The sequence below is a fragment of the Camelus bactrianus genome, chromosome 8 (genome assembly GCF_048773025.1).
Source record: "Camelus bactrianus isolate YW-2024 breed Bactrian camel chromosome 8, ASM4877302v1, whole genome shotgun sequence".
Taxonomy (NCBI): Eukaryota; Metazoa; Chordata; class Mammalia; order Artiodactyla; family Camelidae; genus Camelus; species Camelus bactrianus.
The window spans coordinates 14,172,667-14,199,811 of record NC_133546.1 but is presented as its reverse complement, the minus strand read 5'-3'; the positions used below and the strand labels follow the sequence as shown (position 1 = coordinate 14,199,811).

General features: G+C 44.5%; 2 protein-coding genes across 3 annotated transcripts in view; both read left to right on the top strand.

The window, feature by feature from the left end:
* The first annotated feature begins 4,588 nt into the window (after positions 1-4,588).
* The window catches only part of PLEKHG1 (pleckstrin homology and RhoGEF domain containing G1), a 213,731-nt gene continuing 191,174 nt past the window's right edge, over positions 4,589-27,145 (top strand). For both annotated transcript variants that reach the window (XM_074368160.1, XM_074368161.1), the window contains exon 1: positions 4,589-4,813. The gene's annotated coding sequence lies outside the window, so the exon portion shown is untranslated. The remainder of the gene's footprint in view (positions 4,814-27,145) is intronic.
* LOC141578336 (uncharacterized) lies at positions 4,822-20,179 on the top strand. The gene is made up of 2 exons (XM_074368164.1): positions 4,822-5,697; positions 5,802-20,179. Exon 1 carries the CDS (start codon positions 4,855-4,857, stop codon positions 5,536-5,538), a length of 684 nt encoding a protein of 227 aa, XP_074224265.1. The 5' UTR covers positions 4,822-4,854; the 3' UTR covers positions 5,539-5,697; positions 5,802-20,179.

Sequence of the window (27,145 nt, the reverse complement as noted above, 5' to 3'; positions counted from 1 at the left end):
GTACGTATTTTCCTAGGCTGGCTCCTGAAAGAGCTTAAATTTGAAATGCCTGATCTAAAGGGACTCCTCCAGTGCACACTTAAAGAGATGCTGTTGGTACTTAAGATGGGACAAACGTTTATAGTACAGGACTGTCCCAGATTGCAGAAAGTTTAGCCACCCTGGCACCTAACCACCAGTAGACTCCCCCTTCTACTGTGACAACAAAACACCACCCTTCCCCTATTTCCAAATGACTCCAAGGGCATAGGACTCTTCCTGTGAAGAACTTCTAAACATCAGTTTTTTGAGAAATAAAGTTAGAAGCAGCTCTTTCCTCTAACACATCCGACATAGAGAAAGCAGCTCAAAAAAATATGCTGAATTTCAGAAGCTGCCAAATGTATATTATCCTATGAACTTGAAAATAGAGCTAATTCTGAAGCAGAAGCATAAGTTGTCCAGCGTTGCTTTATTTTGGTATAATACCACTGAGAATGTTCTCTGTTACAGAGATTTTCAGGTCATCTGCATAAAATAATATTGGCTTTGGTTAATTTTTTCTGCAAATATCAGTATTTATAAAGCATGTACACACAGCTTGACTTTACTATATTGATCAAAATTGAGAACATTCAGGCAATTAAATGAATAGATAAAGTTATGATGGTGACTATGCACTATTTATAGTTCTTATTTTCAAGTGTTTCTGTTCTCCTGGCACATTTCTGTCATGCTTTTTGCATCTCTTGGTTCCTCTTTGCTGTCTTCTCACCCTGGTTGGTATCTGGGGTCCTCCTCCTCTCCTGGGGGCCCCTTTACCAGCAGGCAATTAAGCTTTTTAAGAAATCTCATGCACTCACTATGCTTGTCCATTAATGGGCAGGATAATCCTTCACTATATTTATAATCCTTGATAGATAATGAATTTACACTTGCCTCCTGGACATCAGGTCTTAACCCACCAGGCTACTAATAAAGGGAAGTTTAGGCATTATGTTGCAGACCAGCAATAGACATATTCTAAAGTATCAGGATTTCCGGTGACCTCAAATTTACCTATCTTTAAATCCAACTCAACTAGATACTAAGAATCAGAAACGTGTCTAATTTTTATCTTTCACTGTTTGAGGTTAATATCACTTCTTGATTTTTGAATCTTCTGGCTGATTAGAGGCTGGAGAGACAGGAGTGCCAGCACCAGCATCGAGTCTGATCGCCACTCCTGGCTGGAGAGGATTTGAAGGCACGTGTCAGTCTACCCCAAACTTGCTTACATTCTTGGTTTTCTGGCCTCCTTAAATGAGACTTTGCCATAAGTCCCTTCGCTTACCCCAGACTCTTTAACACAGTCAGAATGTTCTAGGTTGTCTTCAAACCAAATTTGAAAATTGAAATAGCTTTAAAAAAAAAATGCGTTTTTCCTGAGGTGCTCCTATAACCCACTGGAGGTGATATTTCTGATCTTGTGTAATCATAAATTCAGTGCAGTCATCATCAACACCATAAAAGTTATCACCAACAGTCATAAAATAAAAGCGAGGCATGATCCAGCCTTTTAACTCTGTAGGCTTTGCAAACATTAACTCGCACATGTGCGTGGATCAATGACCCTGAAATGTGAGTCTCTACAGGCCTGTGTCTGGTTGCACTGCCTTTCATTAGAAACAGCTGAGTAGGTGGGTCACATGGTGAACAGGAAGCAGAGCTCCGTGTTTGAAACCTGCTCCGCCACGTACAGTGTGTGCCTTGAGCAAGTCACTGAAACTTCCTGAATCGCCATGACCTTGTGTGCAATTTAGGGATTATAGTGTCTGCCTCACTGGGTCTGTGTGAGGGAATGGATGAGATGATCTCAAAAGGCAAACACACTTCTTTAAGACCCAATCTTATTCGAGAAAGGAAAAGCTATGACTTGAGGGATACACTAGGTCTAGGCTGGCTGCTGTCAGATTCTTCTTACCCCTCTCCTGCTTGGTATCTCAGGATTGCAGGGGTGGCAGTGGGGACATCCCTGTAGGCTAAGGGTTCCAAGTTCCCTGTCATCTGGGTTCATCCCATGGAAGGTACTGGATTGGAGGGTGAAAGAAAGGAGAAACCAGGGTATTTCTCCCAGTCTCTGCCCATGTCTAAGACAGTGGTTCCTTTTCTGGCCTCTACAGACAGCTTCCATCTATAACACCCCCTCTCCCTGCCCCTTCAGCTGTGGGGTGATGCTAGCTTCCCGCTGTTGTTAATTTCTGAACTGCCTCACTGTCTCCTGTTGGATTCTTGGTTCTTCCATCATTTGTAGAGACAATTCCCTGCATTAAAGTCTCTCTTTTATAAATATTCTAGGTGGTTTCTGTTTCCCTTCCTTGACCTTGACTGATATTAGTAATAGCATCAGGAAGACTGCTTATACACAGACACACACACACACACACACACACACACACACACACACACACACATTCTGATACTGGAGATGCATCATTAGAAAGTCATTCTATTGGATTCCACTGGATTCTTTTTCTTCAAGGGGGAGAGTACATATTACAACATGGAGTGCTACATAATAGCATTTTCCCAACTCTTATGTTGTCATTTCATCCATCCATCCATTCATCCACCCATTGAACATTTTATATCTCTTACAAGTTAGGAGTTGAGCCAAGTGCCGGGCACACATGATAAGCTAGATAAACAGCGTGTCAGCCCAGGTAATTTCAAGCTCTCTCTCTAATGATCTGAAGGGCAGAATACACTTATTTGGAAATCGGGAATGATAACGTGGGCTAGGTGCCTAATGTTACGCTTGGCATACAGCATCAACAAAAGAGATTTCACATTCCTGTTTCCAGGAGCCACCTCCCACCTCATTAAGAAATTGAGGTGCAATGAAATGGGCTGGACAGGAAATATAATAATCCATTCCATAGATAAAGAACCAAAGTTCAGGACTGTTATCTGCCTAAGGGTGAGTAGCTAGTAAGTTGCAGTCTGCACACCGCTTCACTAATTACTTTACACTAAGTCCTCTGTGCTAAGATGTGTGTGACTGAGTGGGAACGGGGAGTGGAGCAGCAGAGAGAGCATTTTGCAAGGAATCAGGAAACCCTGATTCTCCTCCCTTCCTCTCCAAGTTGTCCCTAAACCCCATCTGTCAGACACTAACACACTCATCAGTTAGCTTCTTTGAATCTGTGTCAAATGAGGGCCAGCACCTAGCTCACAGGATTAAAAGACACCATAAATGTGGCACATGCTGTACCATGAGGTGCTCCTGCTCGCTTCATCGAAAGTAACAACACAGAGAGACGATGGGGTGACAGGCACGGTTTTGTGCGAGCCCTGGGTACTGGAAAAGGTCTGATCAGCCTCCAGAGTCTCTGTTTCCTGTCTGTGAAAGGAAATGAGCACCTGCCCAGCAGATCTCTCAAGGGGGTTGCAAGACCAGCTTTGAAGATGGCAAAAATCTGTTTCAGTCCCATTGCAAATCATCCGTGGTAAATGTGCCCCAAGCATAACCCAGTCTCATAGCTTTAGGTCATACAAGTCAGTTGTGAAGAAAAAATAAATTACAAAACAGATTATAAACTGCACAGTGTAGGGAGACAACTATAACACTGTTCTCAATGTACTGCACAAAACCATATTTTGTTTCAAGTCTTTATTATAATTTCCATAGCCATGTGCATGCATAAGAGCAGATAAAGGGGGAACCAGCAGCAATAATAGCTAACATTTATCTATCCAATAATGGTGCCGGGAACCTCCTAAGCCTTTCCAACCCATTATTTTATTTAAATCACAAGAAGCAACTCTATGAAGTAGGCACTATCATCATTATCCCCATTTTACAGATGTGGGAACTGAGGCACAGAGAGGTCAATAATTCTCTCAAGGTCACACAGCCAGTGACTGGTAACTCTGAGGGTCTGTAAAAAGTCACGTAAGAGTGCGTCCTTACAAATTACAGAACCTAATGGAGTTAACAGGCGAACACAAACGGCTGCCTTTGAAAGGAGATAAGTGTTCAGAAATCCCTTCTCATGCCTTTGACGTTTATCTTAGGCACCTTGGACTGAAGTTGTAATTTCACTACACAGCTGGTACCTTTAAACACTTATCTGGCTATTACAAAGGTTAGTCTTCTTTGCCTCCTTTTACACTTTTACTTTCTCTAAGCAAAGATTATATGGTACATTAACTGAGGTGATTAGGGTAATGACGCCTGAAAAACAGTGAGCTTCCTCCTTCTTTGTACATATTATTACTCCAGAGCTTCTGTATAACACTAAAATGTCGAATTAAAAGAATTATTTTGGTATTGTTTTTGCAAAATCATGTGGTAAAGGATCACGTCAAGAGAAAAGTAAACCTGACAATCCCAGAAAATGAAGAAAAGTGATGTCTGCGAAAACGGTAGTAGGGCTTTTTTCTTTTCTTTCTTTTTTTTTTTTTTTTTTGGTAATTTTTCCCCCAGGGGCTGTAATTTGACTGCTCTCTTTGGCAACCCTCCAGAGACAAGTCCAAGTGCTTAATCTTTCTCTTTCTCTCCCCCCCCCCCCTCCTCCCCACCTTTCTCGCCCGGGGCGGAGGGGAGGAGGGACCGAAAATCCGCTGCTCGCGGCGGCCCGCGGAGCCCGCATCCCTGCGCCGGGAGGGGCGGGTCGGGGCGCGGCCGAGCGGGGAGCGCGGCCGAGCGGTGGGGCCGAGCCCGACGAAGAGGAAGTCCGAGCCCGGGCGGCGGTGCAGGGCGCTCGGCGGGCGCCGGAGCCCGCGCAGCGCAGCCGCACCTTCCCCGGCCGACCTGCGAGCGCGGCCCGCGCCGGGAGCCGCCCCTCCCCGGGTAAGCGCCCGCTTTGCCTGACACCAGATCCTTTTCCAGGGATGGGACCGCTCGCTGGGAGCCCCGAGGAACGGGAAGGGGACCCGGAGACCCTCGGCCCGGCGCCCCAGATCCGCAGGTGGAGGCGGGCGGAGCGGGGTACGGGGCCCTTGTCCCCCGCGCGCTCCCTCCGGGGTGGGGGCCGGCGGTGTCGGGGGAGCGCCCCGCCGCCGGGGACCCGGGCCCGCCGCTGCTCGCCGCCGCCGCCGCCGCCCGGCTCCAGGTTCCCGGCTCCCGAGTCCCGGCCCCGGTCCCCGGTCCCCGGTCCCCGAGTCCCCGAGCCCCGGGCGCTCCCGCCCGTCCTCCGCAGCTGCGGGAGCCATAGCGTTTGCTCCTCCGAGCAGGGGTTTCTGAGTGCGCTCAGGAGTGTTACCAACCCAACCTCCACAACTCTTAACAGGACAGTCGGAAGGCGGAACTTGAGCGCCCGCCGCGCTCGGTCAGCTCCCCAACACCGGGCCCGGCGCCTGGCCCCCCAGGACGGGCGAACTGCGGTGGGAGTCCGGAGGCCAGGGCGCGGTGGCGCGGTGGGCTTGGAGGGTCCTTGCCTTTGGAGAATAGCCTTGGTGTCCCAGCTCTGCATATGTGCCCTTGAGGGGGGTGGTGGAGGACCGAAAGCTGGTGGCCGTTGGGTCATGGGGGTAAATATAACACCTGGTCCGTGGGGACTTGGCAGACTTTTCTAGCCTCGGAGGACATCCGGGGTCTGCAGTGATGCCAGCCGCCCGGCCACCTCTTTGTGTCCTCTAGTGAGAGTCCGGTTCTTAAACCAGAAGCCCAAGGAGGTTCTGACTGGGGAAAGCGGTTAAGCTGTTGCATTTCATTCTGTTCTTGGAAACAATGAGGTCGGTGACTTTTTAAAAAAACACTCTGGTGGAGTCTTGTTAGACTTTTCATCAAGTATTTCATTAAGTTCTGGTCCTTAATGCTCCCTTTGTACCACCCTCAGGTGGCCACTGCTACTGCACATATTTTTGAAATAGTCCCGTGGAAGGCTGTTTCCAGCCGGCATCATGGAAGACAATATCCATCTCAGATGGAGAGTTGCTTTGGGGGTTTTCCGACGACTGGATACAGAACTTCCTTGTATTTCGGATTTAAACCAGGAGACCAGAATGTTGACTCTAGGTCAGATTTGCCATGAAACAGAATTCCAGGCCTAGATAGATCATGTAATGCTATAAAAATAGTTATCAAGTGTTGAAATCAGCGTCTTTGGGCTTCTCAGTTTCTGTAGTTGACATACTTTTAAAGAATTTATAAACTTTGGACTTTGATTAAATGCTATTAAAACATTTCCAAGCCCATCGCATCTGGGAATAAGAAAACTGCATTCTAACTTCGTCTTTGCCAGTTAAGACCTGAACAAGCTGTTCCACCTCTGGTGGCCTTGGCTTCCTCCCTCATGAAGTGGTTTAGATGAACTAGATAGTTTTAAAGCTTCAAGCTCACTCCTCACTGCCCCCTCCTCCCAGTAGTCTTTATTTGATCTACCATATTTAAGACTTGGATATAAAAGTGATGGTTTGATATTATGGCCTTTACCACCTTTGAATCAATTCCTCACTTTGCTTTTGGTCCTATTTGAAGCCATGTGTCATAAGCCACTAACCCACCTTAAGAAACGTTTCCCCAGAGTTCTCCCTCCTCATTGACTTCATCCTCAGTAGATCATCAGTAGCCGTCACGGTATGACCTTCCTTCTCCCTGGCGTAGCTGCTCCCTGAAGCGTTCCGTGGAAGGGCAAAGCACAGCGAGAAACAGTCACCTGGCAGTCAGATCCATGCCCGAGTCCTGCTTTCCTCGATGGTTTTTCCTACTTATCTCCATCCTCACCAAGAGCACCAGCTTCCTTCAGTGACTTTAACATGAATGATGTTCCTACACACAAGCTTAAATATTTCCAAGGGAGACTCCATCGGTGCTTTGCAAAGGTTTAAACAAATCAATAGGAAGTGACAAGATAATTTTTCAAAAGCGAGAATAACCAGTACTGTTTTGTTCTCCTCCTTTGAGGATATGATTTTTTTTAAGTGATTTAATTCAGAGTGAATGGTTTGTAGTCTGACACATATATGAGGAAGATGTTTGAGCGCAAGCACTAAATCTTTTGAGCTCTTAGTAAACTAAAAGCAATTCCTGGATCTATACTCTGATTCTTGAAGGCTGCAATCCACTTTTTGCGAATTTCTCCCTCCTCCCCCCTTTCACTGCTAGTAGTTGGGTCTTTTAAACAGTTGCCATCTTTGAATCCTCCTTCAGGCAAAGATTTTTCCATGGAATAGTAAAACTAGAATGCATCTTGGAGGATCTAGTCCAGCCCCTACATCTTAAAGATTTGGGAAAGCACCAAATGGTGGTTAAGAATCAGTGCTCTGAAACTAGCTGACCTGTGTATGGAGTTTGCCTCTGCAGCTTGATGGCACCGTGACCTTGACCCCTCTAAGGAAATTATTTAGACGTAGATTATTTTATAATCGAGAAAGAGTAATAATCATAGTTGAGCGTTCTCTCCAGATGATCTCACCTTTGCTCATTTCTTCCTCTCTGAATTTAGGAAATAGTGACTCTTCTCCCGATCTGTGCTGAGCACTGGTGATTGTTAATGAAATAATCCGTAGTAAGTGTAGGGCACCTTGTGTGCTTCAAGGATGATTGTTGTTGATAAACCAGGTGCCAAGAGTGAGTGATTTTGCTGAAGGCTACACAGCTCTCAACTGGCAGAGCTGTGCTTTAACCCCGATCACTTCTCTTTCCCCTGAACTGCACTCCCTAGAAGTGATGGTGGCATGGGGACATATTTTAAATTAAATGACATAGTTCACTAGTTAAGAAAAAAAAATTCCTTGCCTCTTTTGACTTAAAAAGAACATGGTTTCTAAAGCAAATGTCATGTACCAAGCAGGGATGTGAATAGAAACATTTTCTAGACAAAGACCCTCTGCAACTTAAGATTTGTGTATGGCAGGCATCTCAAATATTAATGTTTCATCACAGCCTCCATCAATCTTGCTTTATAAAATGAAGGGCTGACCCCACGCCATTTGAGCATTCAGAGTCATGGGCATCTGTGCCAAGTAGAACTTACTGACTGCAGGGCCTGCTTTCAAGTAATTAAGAGATTACTGCATGCTCTGCATCATATTGCTTGTGCTGGTGAAAAGCAAAAAGCAACAGATGCTTTAGCGAAGGTGACCGAACTATAGGCTGGTCATCGAAGCAGGGGGGGCCTGGGTTTGCTGTAGAATAACTGGGCCGCAGGTCACCCAGGTGCTGAAGAACAGCTTCTCGTACACCCGGGGATCGCCACCCCAGTGGTGAGGAGTTGACTGTAGGTCTAGCATAGTTTTCATGCTTGAGTCATGTTTGAGTATCTTTTGAATCTGAATACACAAGATTATCCAGAAATGATCCTCTGCTGAGATGCAAGCCATGTAAAAATTCCCAAACCTAAACATCCCCTTTTGATAAATATTAATTATATTTGAAGGAAAGCAAAAGTGACCTGGAAGCATGGATCTGAAAAAATCCATAATCTCTTCTGCCTTCCCCCTTCCCATATAAATCCTGGAGGAAGGACAACTTGTAGAGTGTTAATGTTAGGCTAAGTTTTAAAAAGATTCCAGCTGCACCCCCGTGGTGTTCTAAACTGATGTCTTTAATTAAGAAAGCTGTTTGGGTAAGCTTTAATGACCAGGGTGCTGCAGAAACCACTTATCACCAGCACTAGGAAGGTGAAACCATTACAGCATTAGCCAAAAGCTAGCAAGCCCTTAAATGTGAGAAGGACATTTTTTAAAAAATGTCAAAGACAAAGTTGAAATGGGTGTGAGTGTAATCATCAGTAAAACTTTAGAATTCTCATAAAAGAAATCACTAGATCAGTAAATCATCATACCATTAAACTGGCTCCAATGTTTGAAGTGGTAAATAGATCTTACAGTTGTTCACTGTGTGTCTAGTTACATTTAACCCTGACTTAAATGACCCGAGTTTGAATAGAGATGGAAGCGGGTGATGAGAATTTCTACACCAGGGGGTGGTAACCTTTTCCTGTAAAGAGCCAGATAGGAAATATTTTAAGTTTTGTGGTCCTTGTGTATCTCTGTTGTATATTCTTTGATTTGCAGAAGGGGGGATTGTTTGTTTACATAAATCCTTTAAAAAGGTAAAAACTAATCTTTGCTTGAAAAGAGGCTTTTCACTGGAAATTGAAATAAGTGTCAGTAAACCAAAAAAGAAAAAAAAAAAAAAAAGATGGCAGCCAGAGTTTGCCAACTCTGTTCTAAATGAAATATTCTCTCGTTGATGGCCTTCGGTATTTTCGTGGAACCTCAGAATGACAGATTTCATAAGCTCTGTCTAAGCTGACTCACTTTAAACAGACTTATAATCAAAGCTCCTGTGTTACTCTTTCTTCCAGTCACTTTTCTTTCTTTTCTCTTTACACTGGGCTTAGAAAAGTCTCTGTTAGACGTAGCGATCAGTGGACGTAGGAATGAATGGCAGTGCCAAATTTCAACACTCCTCCTGAGTGAGATGCTGAAAAGGGAGAGAAGCTCAGTGGGGATGGAATAAAGTCCACATTGAAACCGGTCACTGATGAAGATCACTGATCATGTGCACTGAAGCTCAGATCCCCAGTGGGCACCCTCGGGCGGTGGTGCTTACATTTCTTCTAGCACCTCCCCACGTCTCCCCCACGTCCCTGTCACTCAGGACAACTCTCGAGCCCTAGGTGTGCTGTGCACGCTCTCACCACTGACGGGCTCCTTCCATACGAAGTTTAAATACACATCTCTTCCATGGAGCTTCTCTTCGTCTTACTGGGAAGAGACAGAGGCACTTGCACGCTCATATTAACACAGGACCTTATACATGAAGCAGGTAGAAGGACAAGAGAAATGTGGGGATCCCCAGTGGACAAATACTACCTTTCAAAGTTGGGGGAACAGTTTTATTCCTCTCTGTAGCTTCAGGGATCTTGTCTTACACCTTTGGACCGGTCACTGAGTCCGAACTGTTTCCATGCTTTTTGTGTGATACATAGTGCAGCACCTCTGTGTCTGGATTTGAAGTCAGGCTGAGCCGATGTCTGGTCCTGGCTTCTTAACCTGCTGTCCTATCTTTTTTTTTTTTTTGAATATGTAAACATACTGCTTTTTAAAAATTTTTTAGTTTATTGAGTTATAATCGGTTTACAATGTTGTGTCATCTTTCCAGTGTAGAGCACAATTTCTCAGTTATACATGGACATACACATATTCGTTGTTGAATTCTTTTTCACCATGAGCTACCACAAGATCTTGTATATATTTCCCTGTGCTATACAGTATAATTTTGTTGTGTGTGTCCCATCTTTAAAGTAGATAATGAGAATGACCTCTCAATTGCTAGGGATAAATGAGATTTTCCTCTGTCAAGCATTTAGTTCAGGGTCTGACACGCGGTGATTGCTCAATAAATGGAAATCTTTGTTCATTCCAGAGTCATTTACTGAGAACCTACTGTGCCTGAGTAGTGCCTGATGCAGTGAATCCAAGAGCCATGGTCTCCATAGTGATGTGATCAGTGAAGGGGAGAATCTGGGTGAGGGATGGGCCACCTTAGATGGTGCTCTAGGAAGCCTGTCAGAGAAGGCAGTCTTGGAACTGCAACTTAAATGGTAACAATGAGTCCCTACTTCATCTGATCTAAGATACTTTTGAAATGCACCCTTTTTAAATGTACCAGTAAGAAAGAAGAAATGCTGTCAATAAAATTGATACAATCTCTTATAAGATGCATCCATAAATTGTAGAAAATGTGCATCTTAGCACCAATGAAATACATTGATATTTGTGCTCAATAAATAACCATCGGATCAGTTCCTGTTACTCTGTGGCTGCATACAAGGTTCAGCTCTGAGTGCTTTCACTGTAACTGAGTTTGTCCCTTCTGTTTCTTAGGTCTGAAAAGTTGACTTGGAACTGGCAAAGAGTAAAATACGGTAAATTCAAGTATTGTGAGACATTTGTGATCTGAGGTGCTTTAAAAATCGTTTAAAACATTCACTTTGGTCATTTCAGTGAACAAAATGTCGGGTGACTACTGTTGAAGTGAAGTTGGCCTCCACGTAACTTGGGTAGGAGCGAAGCTGAGCAGCCCTTGCAGCCGATAATTCCTTTTGGCAGCTGTCTGCAGAGATGTGTGAATCTTTAATGCACAGAAATGCCTTCCTCAGGGCAGTGAAGGCATTAGCTGGAGCTTACTTCCTTCTGTTTCCCAGATTTCATTTAACACAAATACTTCTTCTCTCCTCTGTATCCCCAGGGGCTGATCACTCCTCTAACCCAGCAGGTCCTTTGTGATAATGAAATGGAGGAGGCTCCCTTTAGAGCCGCCCCCTCTTCCCTGCTCTGGGGAGTCTCTGGGTTTTCATAGTCCAAGCAGTGTTTTCTCTTGCCCCACCCTCCTCCCTGCTTAGAGAGTGAAATACTGCTTAAGTCGTTGCTTTCTGACCACCCTCTAAACTCTGATTCCGCATCAAGATCTTCCTCTGAACCCACTTTGGAGCTTTCTCCAGCTCTCCCCTCCCGTCCAAGATCTCTGTTTCTGGATGGATGACTCAATGGGAGCTTTGACAATACTTGGCTATTTCTAGCTGTAATAAAGTGTGCTTTCATGCTGTTTTGATTTCAGTTTCAACGCGCCACTCAAGGGCCTAGCACGCGTCAGCACGCCAGCCCTCCACACGTGGTGGCCTGCCTCTCCCCCTGCCACCTGGAGTCTGTTCCTTTGGGGCACTTTCAGCAACTCCCACCCTCTCCTGGCAGAGCTCCCTTCCTGCACCCCGCCTGCCTGGGGTGGGGGGTGGGCTCTGTCAGCGCAGGCCAAGGAGGAAGCAAAGTGCAGACCTTCCACCCTTTCCAGAGCCACATCCTTCCTCCCCCCACCTTCTCCTGTCACCGAAGCCCTCATACTGTAGGAGGTCTTCGGAACCCACACCAACTCCAGCTGAAATATGAGTCTTTGGAAACAAATAGATGCAAAGGAAAGGCCATTTGTAGGCATTCCAGGGGTGCGTATTAACCACAGTCCAGCCTTAGGATGATTTAAGGCTGTTTCTGACCTGTGACTAGAAAGCTGGTTGGGGGTGTGTGTGTGTGTGTGAAGATGTGAGAGATGTGAACCGTGTGAGGAAGGGGTGAAGGCTGAGCCAAGGCCATCACAGAGTTCAGCTCTCCATGCCCGTGTGATTACAGACAGTCCTCAAACACTGACATCTGTGCTTCTCTGATGTGCTCAGAGAGAGGAAAATCTGTAATCTGGGGCATAAATATACGATCCCGTGTTTGTTCCCTTTAACCACGTAGACCTGTCATTAGTTTAAGCATCTATGTTGTGCTAAAATATTATAGCTGCTTCAAAGGAGGATGTCGTAGCTGGTCTGAAACAGCTTACAGCTTAAATATTCAGTTGTCTCACGTGTTTTAGAATTTGAATCAACTAAACATATGAATTAGGAAGCACAAGAGTCAAAATCAGGAATATAGGGTTACTGAGTGGGGGGCAGAGGAGTCTATTAGAGGAGACGTAGACTTCCAGAGGCGATTTTTTAAAAAGAAAAACCTTTCTTTACCTTGTGCTCCTCCCATCACAGGTCAGCGTTCTAGAGAACTACTTGCTAAGGACTAACGAGGGTGAGGCCGTAGGGTGATGAGATGCGCAGGGAGAGGACGGGAAGTGGGCGTGCGCATGTGCTGATCAGGATTGGCTGTGTCTAGCAAAGTGCTTTGGGAAATACTTGCAAGCTTTTGGAATATAGTTATGGAGCAAAATCTTGGTGGTCTTGGCTTTTGTCCACTTCTCTTCATTGTCTCTATAAGATAAATGCTTATTTTCCCCTCTCTCCTTTAACGGTTGTTCAGATTAAACTCTAAGGAGTGCCATTTCATCACAATATTTAATGATCTCTGATCTTGAAGCTAAAATGGCAAGAAAAGTAATGTGAAAATAATGTGTCTGAGGCATGGGGAAACCCTGTGGTCCACGGGTGTCCCTGTCACAGTGAAGCATTGACTCAAGCAAGTTAGAATCCAAAAGGTGTCATTGTTAAGCATTTTTTGTTTGTTTCCTTTTTGTAAAAAGAAATTATCCTGATAGGAAAGCAAATACTGTGAAGTTCTCAAAATTGAGTGGTTATGAGCTAGAATAGCCATGCCCTTCAAAATCCAGAATACTCCCGGGGAGCAAAAAGAGATTTGTTTTGCTTTATGATCTATGGTATCAAGATGCAATACCATCTCATCTAAAACTGTAGTTTGAGAAATTCCCAAGTAGGAGGTTAACAGGTGTTTGTTTTTAATCTTATATAAATGAAGAAGAGAGCGCATTTCTGTACTAGCCAAGGAGATAACAGCTAGCAATAACTATTGTAAAAATCTCCTTGGCTTTGGATGACTAACATGAGCAAAAAACATACTTTGCAAATGTTCAGAAATGAAATACCATCCTCTTGAAGGAGAAAATTCTAATTTGATACTTTAATATGCAAAATAGAGCAATCAAACCTAATGCTGTCTTCTTTTTCTCGCTTACTCACTACAATACTAGTCCAAACACCATTTCTGTGACATTAATTATGGGGGAAATGGTGTGCATGGGAAGAGTTAAGTTTGTTTTTTTAAGGTCTGAATATTCAGAGTTGAAATGTGGGAGCAGTCTGGAGTCAGGCAGTCTACATATGTCATTTGAAGGTTTTTTGGACATGCCTGCTAACTTGATGGTAAAACCATATAATAAAGGTGTTATGAGGTATAAATGCATAACGTGTATATAGTACCCAGAACATAATAAGCCCTTGATAAATAATGGCTCTTTTATAATATTTACTGGGTGTCACACTTAAGTTTTATTCCCTGCTACTAGACGTCTGGAACAATAAACAACACGAAAATAACTGAGAAAAAACATCTCAGTGCTGGATGAACAGACTTTCTCCGGAGGCAAAAGTAAGAGAGAAGAGGAACTCAGTTGCTTGAGTTACTGCAGGAGAGATGGAGTGTACATCACACTTGGGAATTCAGATTAGCATCAGCTTATTCAGCAAATATAATTTCCTAAATGCTGAGGACACAGTGATGAACAAAACAGGCCAAATCTGGAGTGAAGGGAAAATCCTATGTGACCACTGCTTTAAAGGAAAGAGGGAAATGGAGTGGGGGTGGGGGCACGCTATTTGCCTGGGTGGTCAGAAAGACCTATCTGAACTGGTTACACTGAGCCAAAGTTTAAATAATAAGAAGTGACCTTGAGAAGATATGAGGGAAGAACATTGTAGGCAGAAGAGAAAAAAAAGTGTGGAGGCCCTAAGAGAGAAATAAGCTCTGTCAATTCTAGGAAAAGAAAAGCAGGCTGTGTGTGTGAACAGGAGGGCAGAAGTAAGTAGGAGATACAGTTGGAGAGGTAGGCAGCCTGGATCTCTTATGTCTTTGTAATACCAGAAGTCTTTACCATGGCTTAAAAGTGTGATGCAAAGCCACCAGAGGGTTTGAGTCAGGGGAGTGACAGAATCTGATTGATTATCATTCAGTTGGGACCTTTCGCAGTGGTAGAGAGGACGCTGGCAGAGGTGAGCAGCTCGTGACTATGAGTGATGCTGTCCGTGAAGCCCTGACCAACAAGCTCAGCTCCCCACATACCCTCCTTTTCCAGCTCCTCAGCATCCCATTCTCTCATCCCCAGCACTTATGGTGTGATATTTCTGATGACTGTTTCATTGTCTGCCTTCCCTCCCTAGACTACTGGCTCCTTGAAGGCAAGTGTTTGAACAAGGTAATTTCTCCTTTTACTAGTTGAAATGAGCTTTAAGAAATCTGGGCCCAAATCTGTTTTCAAAAGTTAGTTGAAGAAAGGAAATTTTGAGTGGGTAGCTAAACATTTGGAGAGGACAAGGAAGGAGGAAGAGGAGGAGGAGGAAGGAAAGGAGAAAAAAAGAGAAGGAAAAGAAAGAAGAGGAAAGAGTAGGAATCACACTGGAGGAATCTGGAGGAGCTGTGAGCAAACACATCATAAAGGCTTCTTCAGAAAAGTGTCTTTGTTCAAATGATCCTCTGTAGGAGGAGTCCAGTATCCATTGGTTTAAAAGTTGCACGGGTCTGCAGTAAGTGCTGTGCTGTGCAAATATGTATGCCCATTGCCTGCCTTGCACTGGCTTATAGCGCACTTGGAAACTTAGTGGTGTTTATTCTGGCATAGAACCAACTATCAGAGAAACTGTAGTGGTCAGAAGTCTTTCTGATGCTCCAAGCCAGTTGAGTGACTGCTGTGCACTTTTAGACCGGATATCGGCCCTGTTCCAACCCTATAAACATGCCTTCTTACGCACAGGGAGGGCACCCTAGTCCTTTTGGGAGGTTGTGAGTCTCCCCGGGCATAGAGATTGTGCCCTATTCTTCCTTGTATTCCAGGTGGAGAGCATGGCCACTAGCACACCGTTGACCTTTAATCAGCTGTTTGTCTTGAAGTCTGATCCAGGTCTCTATTTTTACTGCGAAGTGGAAGTGAAAAGTCTGATGTTCAATGCAAGCGTGTGGGTTTGGGAGGAAAACCTTAATTCTAGCTTGCCAACTTAGAGCTTAGAAATGTGAAAACAGATTTGAGAAGCCTATGTTTGTTATCCTCATATTCAGAATTTAGCGCTCTTACTGAAAAAGAAAAGAATATAGCTAAACCACATTGTTTAGTGTTACTTTTAAGTGGTGCGATAATTGCTCTATTATTTGTAAATTGAGTTTATCAAGACAGATTTTCAAAAGATGTTAAAAGGGAATGGATTCCAATAGCCTAGTTTTACTTACTATGCCTGTTAGAAAATAATCAAATGAAATTTCTCTTAAAATATTCTGATTTAAATTTTCTGGCTCAAATAGTGAGGCCCTGTTGTGTTTCAAAATAAATCAAGAGAACAACTGCGCAGCCGGCCCTTCTGAGCCTCCCACTCTCATTCCCATGCCTTCTGGGATTTATCTATTGGCTTTTGCACAATTGATTCAAAGTCATCCACCCAGAACTGGGCTCATAATCTCTATTTCCAGACCTACCTCTAACTTCCTGGAGTTGTTTTTTTTCCCCTCCTTTTCCAATTCTTAGTTAATAGCTCCACACTTCACTGGTCAGGACAAGTCATTGTCCTCCCTTTTCCTGCCTTGTCCACTCAGTTAGTGACAACTTCCTAAACAGTTCTCAGTCCATATTCACTTATTCATGCCTCCTTCCCATCCTTTTAGATGCTTCTCTCTTTCCTGAACCATCAGAATAGTTGCTGAGCCAGCATGGATTGATGGCTCTCGAATGCAGATCTGACCAGTGAATGCATTGTCACAGCAGCCTCTTCTAATGGCTTAACCCAAAGGAAAGGCTGATGGCAGAACTTCAGGTGGGGATGGGGAGGGCAAAGCTCAGTGGTAGAGTGCATGCTTAGCATGCACGAGGTCCTGGGTTCAATCCCCAGTACCTCCAAACAAATAAATAATAACTTTAAAAAAATAACTTCAGGTAGAGATAAAAGTCCCAGGTAGAGAAGCTTTGGTGTTTCTCTGGTCATATTCCCCCATAATCCATAGGCAAACTCTGTGGCTCTTCCTCCAAAACATCCAGAATCCTAGGACTTCTGACAGTCTTCAGTACTCCTACTTGGTCCAGTCCACCTGCTCTCTGTTCCTGGATTAATGCCCTGTGCCCCCGGCTATCTCTTTCCTACAGCAGCCAAAGGGATCCTCTTCACAGGGTGGCTAATTCAGACTCCTCTAAAGGTTCCCCATGTCACTCGGAGCCAAAAGCAAATCCATGGAACCGCCCCCAAGAGCCTCCCCAGTGTGGCCCCAGCCCTGCTTTCTCGCTCTGGTCTCATCTCCTGCTCCTCCCCAAGTGCTCGCTCTGCCCTAGCTTGCTGGCCTCTCTGCTGGTCCCATATACACCCAACAAGCTCCAGCCTCAGATCAGTTTCCGTGAACTCCGCCTGGAACATTCTTCTCTAGGTGTCAAAGCTTTACTGTCTCACTTCTTCCAGTCCCCTGCTCAAGTGTCCCCTTATCAAAGAAGGTTTCCTGCTCATGCTCCATAAAATAGGAACCCCACACCTTGGGGCCATCACCTTCTTAACTTACTTCATTTTTATGCATAGCATCTATCAACACCTTACGAGTATATTTGTTTCTTGTCTGTTCTTCATGAGAAGCGAGGCCTTGTGCTGTTCACATTGCATTTCCAATGCTTTAGACAGTGCCCAACACAGAGAGAAGCTTATGCATTTTTCAGATAAATCAGTATCGCCTCGGAAATTGCCATCTCTTGCCTCTAAATAAGGTAAGTCCTGGGTGTCTGATACCATTACGCCATTTTCTAGAATGAGATCAGCACCTAAGGTGGGGGTGGGTGGGAGTCGAAGTGGTGGAGAGCCTGCCCTATGACCCCACCTTCTTCCAGCCTCCATCCCTGCCCCCATCCTCTGGCTTCGGAAGAAGCTTCCTTCAGGGTCCACCTGGGCCTCTTGCCTGCAGTGTCTGCTAGAAGCACCATCCTACCCGGAAGACCTTACTCTTGGCTGTTCCCCCTTTACTGCCTTATTCCTCCCCAGCGCTCACAGCACCACTGAGAAAACATCAAGTCACTGCTTGTCAACTCTTGTAGCCTTCCTTTATCCACGTGCTTCTTATCCATCACGAAAGGCGGTGTCGGATGACAGTTAAATGTTCAGACTCTGGTGCGGGGCTACCTGGTTTCAAACCTGGTTCCCCCACTAAGATTTTTCATGACCTTGGACAGACTTTTAGCCTCCCTAAGCTTAGGGGCAGCATCTCACAGATGAGGGAAACAGTACCAGCTTCTGGGGTTATGATGAGGGACAAATCCAATCATTCCTTCATATGTTTATAAAACCTAGTTCTAACATAGAAAAAAAGCTATGTAAATTGTTCACCATTGTTTTCATTAACATTTCTTTAAAACTGGCGTCTCTCAGAAAACTCAAATTGCTCTCTTCTTTGTCAAAAAACCCAGTGTCTTTTAATTACCATTTTATTCAGCTTCACTTGTATTAATGTCTTATCCTGATGCAGGTTATCAGCTCATCCATGTCTTATTAATTTATGCACACAAAATAAATATTGCCTGTGTATAGAAATATTATAACTATCCACTCTCCTCCCAGCATTTCCCACCTCCATTCCCTACTTTATTTTTTTCCATAGCCCATATATCTGCCTGATTGACACACCATGAATTACTATTTATCATTTAAGCTCCATGGGGAGAGGAATTCATCTTCTAAGTAAGGAAATTTCCAAATAAACACAAGTAGAGAAAATAGTATAATGAGCCCCCATGTACCTTTCTTCCAGATTCAATGACTACAAACATTGCGCCAATCTTGTTTCATCTGTTTCCCCGTGAACGCGCCTCCCCTACTTTGAAGTCATAAAAGCAAATCCCAGATATCATGTTATTTCACCCAGAAATATTTCAGTGTGAATTTCCAACTGATAAGAACACACTTTTCTGTATAACCACTGCGCAATTAATACGCCTAATCAAAATCATAGTAGTTCCTTACTGTCAACTCTTACTCTGTCCAAAGTCAGATTTCCATTAGAAACAGGAATTTTTTGGCCTGTTTTGCTCATGGCCACATCCCACATACATAAGAGGCACTGCAATATGTAAAAGAATGAGTGGCTAAGTTGTGTTCTCAAATTTTATTTTTGGAAGACAACTCCATAAAAATATGGTAAGTGGTGATCGTGATCTTGGGCTAGTAAAAGAACGCCCACTTGACTCGTAAGGTAGCTGAGGCATATGTGTAATGTTTACGGGTGCTATAGAACTAACACCAGTGTCTTTCCATGAGCAAACACCTTCGGAGTTCTAACATGGGACAGGCTGTCTTTGAACCTGCCTCTCTAGCCTCAGAGGACTCTGATGCTCCACTGCTCCTTCCTTCAGGAACAGGGAATGACGTTAGCAGGATTCAGGCTTTTAGAGTTGAACGGACTGCCTTCTGAACGTGAACTGTACTACCTACGAGCGATCTCTTCTTTCATAGAATGGAGTTAACTATAACCACTGCAGAGGGTCATAAGGAACACGTCCGAGCGGTGGATACCCTGTCTGACAGAGCTTGGTCTTCAGCAGCTGTTTGATGGACAACTGTGATCTCTCCCTTGTCACCAAGCCACCGTTGGTGGCAGTCGCCCAAGCCCAAGGGCCCCCAGTGTTGACTGGAGGCAAGGGACTGGCAAGCGGAGCCAGCTCCCAGCAGTGCTGCCTCCCCCGGCCTCCCTGCCCCTCCAGCCAGACTCTCTCTCTTTCTGTCTAGACTGGCCCTTCAGTTTTTCTCACTTTGGTCCTGGTCCACTGTGGAATGGGAAAGCCGTGTTGTCGTTTCACTTCTGGGCGGTACCGCTGCCCTCTTGAGGGTCAATTTGAAGAGCTTTAACATCTAATGAGACTAAAAACATCCTTATAGTTCAATCTTCTCTTTTGAGTAAAGAGTTTCTCACCAGAGAGAAACAGTTACATACAAATCAGTGCTGTCCTGTAACTGTGGATGACTGTATCACCTCTCCTAAATTAGAACTCTATTTCTACAAACCCCAGAATGAATGACAGGGGTATATTTTAGACTCCTATCTAAGGAAAATTATTGTCAGGCACATTGGGGTCCCTAAAAAATTCTGAGGTCACAACTAGTCTTGTCAGGAACACACTGGTAAGTCACTCCTCATCCTAGGTTTAGATACAAGGTTAGTCTTCCTCTCCATCATTCATCTAACACAGGCAAGGGCCGTCTCTTCTCCATTTCATGATTTGAAGTAGCTGCCCTCAAGTTCCAAGACCACACCTTGCTCTGAGGCAGATTAACCTGGAATTTGAGGTGAATAAAGCTTAAGATAACCTATAACCTCAGCAAAGCTCAGTCTCTCTCCACAGCACAGAGGGTTTCAAAGTGTTGGCTCCAGCTCTGATAGCTTTGCACTCCAAAGAACACACACCAAGGAGCCCTTTTCTTTGTGACGTGGCTGTGCCCTCCCCTCCAGCCAACCCCAGAGTCCAAGGCAGAGTTCTGTTTGCTCTCACTTGTCCTCCTTCACGCCTCTGAACACAGCCATCTGCTTTGTTTCCCTTTCTCCTCCATGGCAGCCCCTTCTTGTTTCTAAATCTCTCCAATGGAAATCGTGTAATATGCATACACTTAAATTCTCACGACAGGAAAAATAATACAGATGTAAATTCACAGAGGCGAGAATTGTTTGTGAGAAGAAACAGACTGAAGAGGGATGACAGGGAGTGAAGTCTGCTGCAAGGAATGGGGGGGGAAATTCTAAATATGGACCAAGGAGACCGGAAGGGGCGGGGCATCTGGGGAGCAGGTGTGTGGAGAATGAAGGGCAGTGTGAGCTCAGAGTTGATGGTTATGAAGCTTTACCTCTGGTTCCCACTTGCCTCCTGACTTGTAGTTCCCTGTTGTATCAAGGAGTAGCAGTCCCTGGACTGATGGGTATGGTGGTGGTGGAGGAAATGATGGCTAACACGGGGCACTGACTAGTTCAGGCATTGTTCCAGTGGCTCTGCATGTATTTACTAATTTTAAGCTCACAGGTACTTTGAATACGTTCAATCATACCCATTTCATAGATGAGGAAACTGAGGTGTCAAAATGGTTAGAAAACTTGTCCAAAAACACTCAGCTAATCAATGGCAGTGCCAGGATCAGTGCCCAACAGACTGGCTTCAGATCTCATGCTCATAGTACACTTGGTGTCTGAGTTAGGATTGGATTCAGCTGCAAGTGGAGGGAGAGGGGGACACAGGACTCACAGGCCTGAGTAGGTTCAAGGCTAGTAGGCAGCTCTCTGTTCATTGGGGCCCAAGCTCCTTCTATGTTATTGCTCTGAGAGATGCCATCTTCTTCATGGCCGGCCACATGCAGGTGGCCCTCCCTACCCCCAGGTACCGCATCTGTGGATTCAACCAACTGTGGATCAACATCTGTGTTGCATCTGCAGATGAGAAGCCTGCAGATCCCAAACCCATGGACACGGAGGGCTCACTATATTTAACGTACTGCACCGTTTTATACAAGGGACTTGCGCATCCCGGGATTTTGATATCTAGCGGGCTTCCTGGAACCAACCCCTGAGGATACCAAGGGATGACTACACCTAGTTAAAACTGAGGGTTGAATTATTGTAGAAGAAAAGAGTGGCTATTTGGGGTACGACTCTCTTGATAAGAGAAAGGAAGGTGACATTGCAAAGTGTGGTATTCCAAAGGGAAGGAGTGCCAGTGGCCAGAGTCTCTGAACATACTGTTCGAGTGCCTTGCAATGGTAGCAATGACTCATGGTAGCTACTAAAGTATTTGATTGACTATTGGAGTGTCTTCTCTAAAGACAAAAAGCCATAATGTTTAACATCTGGCGGAATGCCCCACTTAATTACACATAGATATTAGATGCTAGTGTTTGATTAACAACTGGGCATTTACAAAACAAACATTTCTTCCTGACAAGGGGTGTTTACTAATGGGGTGAGAAGCAGTCTCTTCTGGAGAGGAAACTTCTAAAGATGCTAATCATCATGGGACGTCAGTCATTCATGATGACAGTAGGAAATAGCTGAAAACTGACACGGTCTACTTGCCTCCTTCAGCTGAGTGTCTTGTAAGAACTTGCTTTTCTGTCAAAGAGGTGTACTTTTCTATCAAAGAGGTGTACTGATCAGATACTCGCTTGAAGGACTCCACATTTAAACAGAATTGATTAACCAAAGAAATGATTGAGGTTGCAATATTCTCAATCTATTATGACAGACAAAAATAATTGGTAAATGCAAATTTCTAGCATTAGGGCCTAAATTGAGGGAGGGATGATTTAAACATTAGTGAGAGGATTAGAAAAAAAAAATCAAGAAATTGGATAACAAAGATTTTGGCCAAGATGAAGAAACTGAAGAAGTGTAATGGAGTTAAACTGTGTATCTTTCAAAAATTTAGATTCTGTGAATTTGCCTCTATTGCATGTTCCCAGAGAATTACAGGAAATCCTTTCTAACAGGGTATCCTGAGTCGGAGGGTTTGTTAAGTTAAAAAAACACTCGTCTGGTGGTATGCTTCTGGTGAAGATTATAGAATCCATTATGCTTCACTGAGTTTGAAGAACTACAATCACTTTAATCACACTTGTTTTCACGGTGGCCCAGAGAAGAATTAAGAGACTTCCTTTTTTAAAAGTTTTTGCTGAGACAGCATTTTTATTCCCCAGTTGAGTCAACGGAATTGTCTTCTGTTGGAATTCCAAAATCAAACTTGATGTCCTAGTGAAATTCGAAAGGAAATTGATGAGAAGTAATTAACCAGTTAATTACTAGTATAGCAAAATAAATGTGTACTTTAAAAGTGTTTAAACTACTCAGATGGCTGGGGACCTTCAGAAGAAGGCTATCGGTTAATGTAAAGCCTTGGAAGTACAGGACTCTAAATCTCCCTGCAACGTTTCCCGTAGAACTCAGTAAGGTGTGGGTCTAACTTAAAGGTGTTTATCTCTTTGAGCTGCCCAAGAAAATTAAGAGCAGTGATGCTGATGGTGAATAAAGCTGCCAGCTGGTGTGAGGCTGAGCAGCAGAGCTCTCACCAGGGCTTATAAATGCAAAGGATTTCCTTCCATTCTCTGAGGACCTTTGACAGACAAATGATTGCAGCTTATTGATGGGCATATCAGCAGGCATTGTTGTGTGGAGGGCCTGGGGTGTGGGAACAGGTCTTAAGGGGTGAGGAAATACCTCGAAACACAGCAGCGACAGAAAGGGAATATGGTGTGGGCTGGTAAATGTTTAACAACCTACAGGGATGGGGGTGGGGAGCTGTGTGTGTGTGTGTACACCCACATACAGGAGACACACATGTACACATGTACATATATGTTTATGATAAATTACACAAAAGTTACAGCACACACTTGGCACATAATAAAAATTGGTTCTCATCGTATGCTTTTCTTGATGTTTTCTGAGCTGCTGCTATTCATAATCAACCTATTAGTAACTGAATTTAATCTTAACATGCAGATTGTTGGATATTTTCTTTCACATTAATATGAAGAAAGGGAAACAAGGAAGATGTGTATCAGAGCTTCACTTTCATTGGTGCCATGAGACTCCTCTGTTGAATTGAATGCTGGATGAATGTTTCCTCATTTTTTGGTGCTATTTATACAATGTAACAGCTACAGATATAAACCCTTATGTTTTAAACTGTATTATTGATGTCTTGCCCGTCGCTTTCTTAGACATGAAGAGGACAAGTCAGGCCCAGATACGTAGCGTTTGCCAACTCCCATGGCGTAAATTTCAAGCTAATGACATGACGTTGTGAAATGCAGAGTTGGGGAGAAATGTGTTCTATCATGACATTAACAGCTATTAATATGGTATTTCTACCATATAGATAAAATAAATGTCAACAACCTCAAAAGCGTAGGTAACAGTAAAATACAGGAAAATAGTAAGGGATGAGTTTTGAGCATTTATACCTTTGTTTCTAATGCAGTTTATTTAATTTTAAGACTACATTATTTACATGTTAACAATGAGTTTGTTTAACAACCAGCTCGCGAAAGTACTAAAATTTAACAGTTGGCTCATGTGAGATGCTAAGGAAAAGAATTTTGAGTAGGGGAGTGTCAGCCCTCACAGCATAGAAAAGCATCGGAACGTAACTAAGAACGTCATCTGGGAACTTTTTGACCTGATGAAACATGTTTTTGAAAAGCAGTGGTGGTTTTCCTCCAAATGTGGGCCAAATGCATTTAGGTAGCTGAATACAGGTGGTCTCCAAGTTACCAGGAACAATTAAAATCCCAATGGTGGCGCAGCCCCTTCCCAGCCATTGCTGCAGGTCTCTAGCTGCTTACTCCAGAATTTTACTCACTTGGGACTGAGGGGAGTAGCAGCAAAGGGAGAGAAGTTTGTGAAAAACAAGGGAGGAAACTGTTTCGACTTGCCTTGGGGACAGATCCTAGACCTTTCGACTCAAGTGATGACTTTACTCAAAATTCTACCTACTGAGAGATCGATGTTGGTTAAAGACATGGTGGAGGAGGTTGGTTTAAAGGTCATCTCTGCTCTGTGCTCAGGGTTCTTCTGCAGATCCAGCACTCCCACCTGCCCTCTGCCCCTGGAAATGCTGTCCTGTTCTTTCCCATTCTCCCTCTTCTGCCCTTGTAGAATGCTTTCCAGCTTTCTCCATCTTGGCATTTGCTCAGATCTCTCACCCAGCTCAGCAAACAGATGACCCTCAGAATTCATACACCCTTAGAGTGTATGGAAGATGGTAAAAATAGACCCATTTTTCTGACACATTTCTATTTGAATTAATTCAGTGTTAATTAATTCAGCTTTACTCGTATTACCCACCAAGGCCCTTCATACTAAGTGAGCAGAATACCAAGTGGAAAGGAAGGCAGTTCTGGAGCAGGGAGCCTGTGGGGACCCAAGGGTGGCTTTCACTGAGCAGGTGAAGAGGTGAAGAAGATAAAACGAGGGCCTCTAGAAGTTTTCTTTCATCAGAGGTGAAGGAAGAGATGTCCTTTTATTTCCTATCTCCCCCTTCACACTGCACACAGCTCCAGAGACCCAGGGCCCGGAAGAACGTACTCAGCTTCTCACCGGAGCAAAGCGTAAAGGCCAGATCTGGGTTCTAGCTGACAGAACTCGGAGAAAACGGCCCATTTGCTACTTGGGACTGCTTATAGTTTTGGGCATAAACTGATTTCTTTTCCCCAAAAGATGTGTTTTGAGTTAAGCAGACTGTTCTTGCAGCTCTAACACATTCATGCTACTTCACCTTCTGTCTAAACACCATGTTTATCTGATGACAATCACACAATCGTTATCCTCTTTATATTTTGACTGGGTTTATTTTTATCTTTTGTCTTTATCTGTGTTTACTTTTGTGGTTTATCTTATTGTGTATGTTTTTATAATTTTTATCGAGGTTTTTATCCAAGAAGGGATTGTAGGGCACAAGAAGGGAAAGAAAAACACTGATTCCAGCTTGGCCCTTAGGAATAGTTATAAGCCTGTACTCCTCAAAGTTCTTGCCCAGCCACGGACAGGAAGCCCCAGACGCTGGGCAGCCTGCCTGCGTTCTCACTGCAGGAAGACGCCCTGACTCAGTGCCCACCCCCGCCACCCCGCCCACCCCGCCCCAGCTCTGCCCGTTCCCGGCCACACCCAGGCCAGACCTGGCAGGTCCTGATCCCGTGGGAGATTGCTGCAGCCTCCCAGCCTGTCCTTTGTCCCCCCAGACCCCTTCAGTATTTGTGCAAGCGGGGAAGGGCTCTGTGTAAACACTGTCACTCCCTCTCTGACCATCGGGCACTCCACACCCTCGTCATCTGAGTGGAGGCGAACAGAGCCAATTGTATGTTCTGTTTTGCTTACCTTTTAAATTGCCAGATCTTTTTGACTGACTTAACTTTTTTTTTAAGTTGTCTAGACTTCTGCCATAATGAGTGTATGTGTGTGTGTTCATTCTGTAAACATCTGTGAGCCTGCTCTGTGCCAGGTATCCTTCGTGCAGGTACTTAGGGTACAAGGGTGAACAGAACTGCCGATCTGCCCTCTTGAAGTCTGCATTCTCTGCAAGCGACTGTGCAAACAAGTAAACATCATACGTTACCAGGAATGACCAGTGCAACAAAGACGAGCCAGGGTAACAGGACAGAGAAGGAACTTGGACTGGGGAGGGAAGTTACTTTTTCTTGCTCAGATACATCTCATTTGTGGATGTTAACAGCGGCAGCCAGAAAAAGTAAATAGGACTCTGCCATTTAGCCTTACCTCTGTAAGGAAAGGAAAAACATCTGGCTTCTCTTTCTTGGATCAAATCTCCAAGGTTCCTGATTTCAGTGCTGTGCCTCAGTTTCCTAATGTTAAGATGCATTTAATAATAGTAATGTGCTTCTGAAGTTGTTGCAAAGAGTAATTGCGTTAGTGCTTGTAATGGACTTAGAACAATGCCTGGCAAAGAGTAAGTCCTCAAATGTCAGCTATGACTCTGCAATAATGATAAACGGTGAGATCCAGCACTTGTGCCAGGAGGCTGTGTTCCAGGATGCCGGAGCTGCTGCTTCTCTGGGAAGCAGTGGGTGAGACACAACTGCTCTGAACCTCAGCTTTCCTCTTTGTAAAACAGGATGCTCTTAGTCCGCTACCCTCAGAGGGTTTTGTGCAGGTCAACTTCAACAATGTGACAACACCGTTCAAAAATTGGGAAATACCATTGGGACGTAGATGGTGGTCCTGAGCACTGGTAGGGCCCAAGAATAACCTATTTAATGTATCTAACTATGAGTACGATCAAAATACACATCGTAATCTTGTACGCGGCACTTCTTGTCCTCCTCTTTATGATGCTTGTTTTCCATTGTTTTCCACAAGGTGACATCTTGTCCCTCAGACACCTTACAAGTCACTGCGTGGTGGCAGGGGTTATGCCTTGTGCCCAAGTCCGGTTGTGCTGTTAGTGCAGTTGACCTTGAGCACATTTGAATCCAGCTCATCTTTGAGCCTGCTTCCCTTGCTGGCCCCTCACACGACCCCCTCCCCTGAGAACCCCGTCCACCTCTGGGCGCTTCCCATTACACCAAATGGAAGGAAGCAAAAAACTGAATGAGAACGTCATACTGTGAGGTATCAGAAGTATGTGTTTGTTAAACGAATGAATCTCGATGAAAGCAAAGATGTTACATGAACATTTAATATATATGCATAAGGCACTAGATGCTATATGATGAGTGGTCATTTTAGCCCAAAGATAAAGAATAGCAGTTTGCTATCGTACCTTCAATAAAAAGAGGAAGCACTCTCAGTGACAAACTTCTTTGGAAATTGCAAAAATCTAAACAATTGGAGTCACCAGGCTGTGCTCCAATGTGGGGGCAGCAAGGAGGGGCACCCGTCCTGTGCCCTGTCTCCCCAGCTCACCCCAGCCCACCCCGTGAGGCATCTCAGAGCTCCTCAGAGAGCACTGAGCCACCTCAAGAGTTCTGCCCGCTCCTCCAGGCCACCATTCTTGAGCCCCATGACCGAGCTGGACCCGCCAAGGAGATCCACAGCTTCCCAGGAAGAGTCAGCAAGACCCTCTTCCCTCATCCCCTCCAGGCAGGTTTTGGGAAAGGGAGAGGTTCCTGGAGGCAGTGTTATTGGGGGATCACTGTAAGGGAGGCACCTGGGGCTTTACCACCACAGGAAG